Genomic DNA, 6,093 nt, shown 5'->3' on the forward strand with positions numbered 1-6,093 from the left:
GGAGAGGGAAAGATGTGTCGACTGACTGAAATTATGAAGTCATAGTTAAAGGTAGATAAAGCCTTTTATTCACAACTCTCACAGTAACACACTGATAGAGGTCGACCCTCCGCTAGGACAGAGACGGACACAACAGTATACAATGCACTGTAGCCTAATTGCCATGGGGTCGTAGTAGTATTAATAGCTTTACAATATAGGCCTATCCTATCAAAAATGCCCCCTCTATCTACGGTTACATTCCCTTTTTGTTGCCTTTGATCTCTCCAACCCTGTGTGTGCGTGTGCATGTGTGTGCGTGTGTATGTGTGTGCGTGTGAGAGAGTTATGTGGTTTACTGGAACCAAACAAGCAGTAAGCACAAACAGAATATGCTTTGTGTGCCTGCCACTTCAACTCAATAACAAGGGCTGGCAGGCACAATGTGTGAGAACACCCTGGGCCAGCTTTCTAGAGAGAACACAGGAGAACCTTAGATAAACCAGGGCCTGACTGGTCTGGGGACAGTCATAGACTCAGCTTGGGCTTTAATGAGCTCAATTGAACAGTGAAATACACTCATTAAGACCCTCACAGGCCTTGGCGCTGCTCCACTGTCCGCTTGGTGTTGATGCCTTCGAGAAATCTAATGTTGCCCATAAGTCTAATGTTTTCTAGAAGTCTAATATTTTCAAGTCTTCTAATGTTTTCAAGAAACTGAAACATTTAAGATTGCTACATTTACAATTTTTGGGCCAAAATGAAAGGCAAACTCCTGCAGCAGGCCCTTGTGTTGTTGTGAGCACCAGACTGTGCTTGCTGCTCCAGTGAAAGCAAGTCACCAGGGAGCAGTCTAATGGCTGGATGCAACAGGTGGCATTTTCCCCTCTAATGAGCCGGCCCTGCAGGTAACACAATCAGCACACCTGCTGCTCTCGTTATCTATTAACGATACCTTGAGCTGCCAGGGACATGCCACACCAGCGCTGCTTAACGTTCCTCACATTTTGCAAACACGATGTAACTTGACAAAAATGATATTTTGTGTTTTACAGGTCAATTTTTAAATGGTTTATGCAAAGAGCCAGGAAACCATAACCGTAACACATGAAGTGCCTTATTACAGTTGCTATAGTAACTATAAGATGAATGGCAATATAGAGGAACTTGTTATTGCAGTGTTATTGCAACCTCTGGAGAATACATTTCTGGGGGAGTAAGAGACTGAGTGTGCCTGTGTGTTTGGGTGCATTAGCGTGTATCTATTTACCTGTGTGTGTCGTTGTGTGTATGTGTGTGCCTGACCTTGCTCTTGCCCTGGTTCAAGGGTTCGATGGTAAGTGTGTCGGCTCCTATGTCGACGATCATGCCCAGCTGGAACCCGTGGGTGGGGTGGGGAGCCCACACTGGCTTCCCGTCCTCCATGGTTCACCTGTCTCCACAGCAACCCAGCAGGCTCTGGAAGGTTCCACAGAGGAGAGAGAGTGGTGGTCAGTTTGTTTTTGATTTAAGTAAACGTCTTCACTGTAACATTTATGACAACAACAATACCAACATACTAGAGTTCACTGGATTGTTCCAGTGTCATATTTGGCTAAATAGATCAGCTTTTGCTTCTAAACACCACTGTTGCCTAATCTATCATACAATACCAATCTCACATCACTCCCAGCCTACAGGACTACATGCCGATCTAGCTAGCTATCAAGTTACTCAACTACTGTGTGAGCCGGGGAGTCAGATGGCTGAGCGGTTAGGGAATCCGGCTATTATTCAGAAGGTTGCCGGTTCGATTCTTGGCCATGCCAAATGACTTTGTGTCCTTGGTAATGTCCCTGTACTTACTATAAGTCGCTCTGGATAAGAGCATCTGCTAAATTCCTAAATGTAATGTAAATGCGCCTATGTAGCACCTGTGGGTAAGGTGTAGGGTATACCAGCTGTTTGAACAACAATGGCTTCCCAACAATGAAGAGCAGGAAAAAGATATAAGTAACCTACTGTCACATGAACTCCCGTTGGCATGGACACATTCTACCCTAAACTGGAAGTAGATATAAGAACTTTAATGATTCAGTATCCATGAACACAAGCAAATATGGCATCCTTTGTATCACTGCTGAGCATAATTTTGAAGCCAGTCATTTGTTTGTCTCAGCAGTGATGGAGGGAGGAATATGGCCAAAATAATGTGTGTCTACCAGAGCAGAACTAACTGCTTCTCCTTCCCAAAAGGCAGGCTATTAAAGTGCATCAATCCTTCATCTTAAACATCAACAAGCACAGCCGACTGATTGGACTATAATGTGTGCCAGTGTTAGGAGCTGGATCTCTCCCCAGCCTTTACTCTACAGTGATAGAGGAGCATCCATACAGAACGTACCCTTTGCTTGGCTCCACTATCCAATTAGGAGACTATCCTATCAGGGATTGAGGTCAAAGACCAGTGACCAGGATTGGAAACTGCTGATGCTCAGAGGCTGACTCAGTGATCACTAGCTGGGTTACTCAGCACCTATACACTTCCCTGGGTCACTTCCCACTTCCCTGGGTCTAACATATCCAGGGACGAGTTTGATCCAAAATAGCGGGGGATTTCAACCTGTTACCTCTAGAGTTGCAGTTAGATGTTTTACACTGACCTATACCCGATGCGAGGTAACGATTAGCGTAGTAGCAGGATCATGTCCTTTTCGAAAAGACAGAGTACTGTACTGTGAGAAATTCAATCCATTCTTCATGTTCAAAGTGTTCTTCTCGAATCTGCTTTGTTAGCCTAGTACTTTATATACAGTATGTCACTGGTAACATGACATGCTTATCAACCCTTCTTTATGGCGTACTAACAAGTTTAGGCCTATAGCATTTCTGGGCATTGTGCAAATAAAATACACAACCTCTGTGGGGCCTGGCTGTTTCATGAGAATCAAGAATCATCCAAACACTTATCATCTCTTTATGGATGGAACAATGAACATGTCCACTGGATCAACAAATACTGGTAAATAATTTACCCAGGACAAAAGAGTATCGGACTCTAAAGTGACCTAAACCAAATGCAAGGCATCAAACCATTCTCTCTACCCAGCATCTTCCTTTATCTTAATGCTATGGTAACACAGATCATAGCCTTATAATGCAAAGTCATGTGATTACACACATTTACATGTAAATTACATTCTAGTAAGTTACAGTTGAATTAAATGTGGCATACAGTCAGGGCTCGAAATTAACGATGTCCCGTTGTCCCGGGGACGATGAAACATATGTCTTGTACAGTTCAACACAGACCTTGGGATGTCTGCGTTTATTAGAATCCTCATAAAGTACTCATCAATGATGCATTTTTGTTTTTTTTATAAATTGCACAAAAAATATCAACCTTTCAAACCTTTTTTTCGAAACTTTTTTTTTAACTTTTCACAACTTTTTTTAAACTTTTCGAAACTTTTTTTAAAAGCTTTTCGAAACTTGTTTACTACAGCCACACCAAGAGACCCATGTAAGAATGTCAACATTCATTTCCATTTTGTGACAGTAAACAAAAAAAAGTTAGTTGCGAGCCCTGCATACAGTTAGTATGTTTCTCTACAGTAATGGAACTCACTGTACATCTGAGTCTGTAAAAGCCTTTATACATAAGAATGCGCGACATCTGAAGTCACACTGTAAAGAACATTCACCATAAAGAGTGCATGATAGGACAACGGAAGGCTTTGTTCAAAAACAGTTTACAGCTATGATGAAAACCAGGCTTTATTTACTTTTATGGCCCTTCTGTACACAGATAATGACTCTAAAGGGTGTGCTTTATAAGAACTAGCCTGTGCACCATCTATAATATCAGTGAACTCTGTATGAAGGCTGAACTATAAAACTGAGGCACTGAACCACACCACAATCTTGTCGTCTAGCTTCAGGAAACCATTCAAAACTATTAGCCTACCACTGGATTCATACCTTACTTCTCTGGTTGCAAACAACAAGCAATAGTTTATCCAATATAACATTGGATGGGCCTGCCTCTGTCTGTCTTTCTGTGATTCTGAGAAAACAGCATATCTGTGAAGCCCTTTTACAGAGCTTCAGATGACAGATGAGTCAGAGGTCAATGCTAAGAACAGAATGTCCATCGTTCCACAGTCTAACCCTTTCACACACAGGCCTCAACCAGCCTTTAGCGTAACACATATACAGTATAAGACAGTGATCGAGCTAGGCAACATCCAATAGGTAAAATGTACTTCTTTTATTGTCTTAAGGGCACTATAGTACAGGCCTCCAGGATACTTTCTGGCATGGTAAGGCACCAAATGAGCATTGCCATGTTTAATACTGTTAAAGCTATATAGTACATTCCATTTTTGTAATATCTAAAAGCAAGAAAGGAAGTCATCTTTATGTTAGAGGAAACAGATCTGATGATGGTGTATTTCTCCCCAGTCTGTGATCTTCAGCTGCTTTTCCAAGATCAAGACGATGGTGAGTTGAGGTCTCGTCTGAAGTTTGTCAGAGAGCTTATCACTGGACTTTTCCACAGTTCACTTAGGCTGCCATGTTTACTGACGCCAACAGGAAGCATCACAAATACATAACTACTGTACAGAGAAGCCTAACATTCTGTGAATTGTTTAAAGGTTTATTCATATTAAGAGCAACTTGAAAACCAGCAGCAAGAACAATCAAATGTAGAACAGTCGCATTACAACATTCTGATTATAATATTTGGTTGTAGCAAATGCATAGCCTTTGATTTAATCAGAAATGATAGAGTCACAACAAACCAACCCCTTCCTGTTCCCACGTGGTACAGCTAGGTCTGACTCTGCATTTAATCCTCTTAGACTTTTTTTCCTAATCCAGACCGGCCATGAGATATTTGTAAGGCTGGCTGAAGTGAGACGTAGACATATCAAACAAATTATTATGTCAGAGAGGATGCAAGCCTTTGGATCATGAATAGGCCAGTCAGGTGTGCTGTGTTGTGACAGGATACAACAGTACAATCATACAGAAGACCTGAGTTCAAAGTTTACAGACTGTTTCCTGGAACACACACACTCGCTCCCTCTCACACACATACAAAACCACATACACACCGCTCTGAGCTGCCTCCCTCTCACTTCCTGCTCCCAGTAAGGCGAGAGGATATGGAAAATACATTGGGATGTCTCCTGTAACCCAACAGGATATAAGAAGTACTACTTAACATTCACCCTAGACAGTGGTTTCATTAAGTAAGCAGAAAACACACAAAAAAAGTTTAATATGGCTTCTTGGGTATAAATAAGGTCTTCTAGAGCTCCATGACCTACTGTCTGGTCTCTGATATCAGGAAGAGACAATCAAAAATGGATTTACATTATTCATCATCATCCTTTGGTTTACATTATTAGTGTCGTGCATTTAAAGCACCTTTCTCCAGAATATATATAAATGGCCTCAGTTGAGTTAGTGTCTTTATAATGTGGCTAGAATCTGTTGAAGATTTAATCTGTTTCAATAATCTCAATGGTCGAATATTATAAAAGCCTTAGCCTACTAAATTATTTGCTGTCAAAATAATAAATGTGACAGACTGTCTCTGACAAGTTCTATTTCTGATAGGGGACACATTCTTCTCATTGTAATTATGTACTTTACTTGTAGCTATTGTGTAATGGTCATCCCGGGAAAGCTAGGGGATGACAGCATAAGCCTTAGTAGTAGTCAACAGTAGGATAGCTACATGGGCTGCTATGCAATGACAGCAATTTATACAATAAGACCAGATCGTTTGCCCTAACCACCTAAGTTAAAACTGTGAACATAGCTACCTTAAAAATAAAAAATAAACTGGTCAACCGTGCTTGCTCCATCTCTCTCGCTCGTATAGTGTGGATTCTGTAGCACTAAGTTTAGCAAGCTAGCAAGTGGGACATGCATCGCTAAGTGTACGATTAAAAAAAAGTAGAAACTTACAATGGTCTTCAAATGGTCAAGCAACTTTACGTAGCCCAACAGAAAGTGTCTGAAGCTACCGCATATAGATCCTCCGTGGTGATGAGATATTCCAGCTGGTTTACACTGTCCTGCCCAGCACTCCTTGGTCTGCCCAGTACGCAAGCCTTGGAG

General features: G+C 41.5%; 1 protein-coding gene across 1 annotated transcript in view; it reads right to left on the reverse strand.

Annotated features, from left to right (window-relative positions):
- Positions 1 to 6,093, reverse strand: part of LOC124466450 (unconventional myosin-VI-like) — a 41,013-nt gene extending 34,920 nt beyond the window's left edge. Inside the window, exons 1-2 of the mRNA XM_047018314.1 lie at positions 5,941 to 6,093; positions 1,285 to 1,437 (exon numbers count right to left, since the gene is read on the reverse strand). Of these exons, the coding sequence (XP_046874270.1) occupies positions 1,285 to 1,404 (120 nt within the window). The 5' untranslated portion in view covers positions 1,405 to 1,437; positions 5,941 to 6,093. The remainder of the gene's footprint in view (positions 1 to 1,284; positions 1,438 to 5,940) is intronic.

The sequence above is a fragment of the Hypomesus transpacificus genome, chromosome 3, assembly GCF_021917145.1.
Source record: "Hypomesus transpacificus isolate Combined female chromosome 3, fHypTra1, whole genome shotgun sequence".
NCBI classification, from domain to species: Eukaryota; Metazoa; Chordata; class Actinopteri; order Osmeriformes; family Osmeridae; genus Hypomesus; species Hypomesus transpacificus.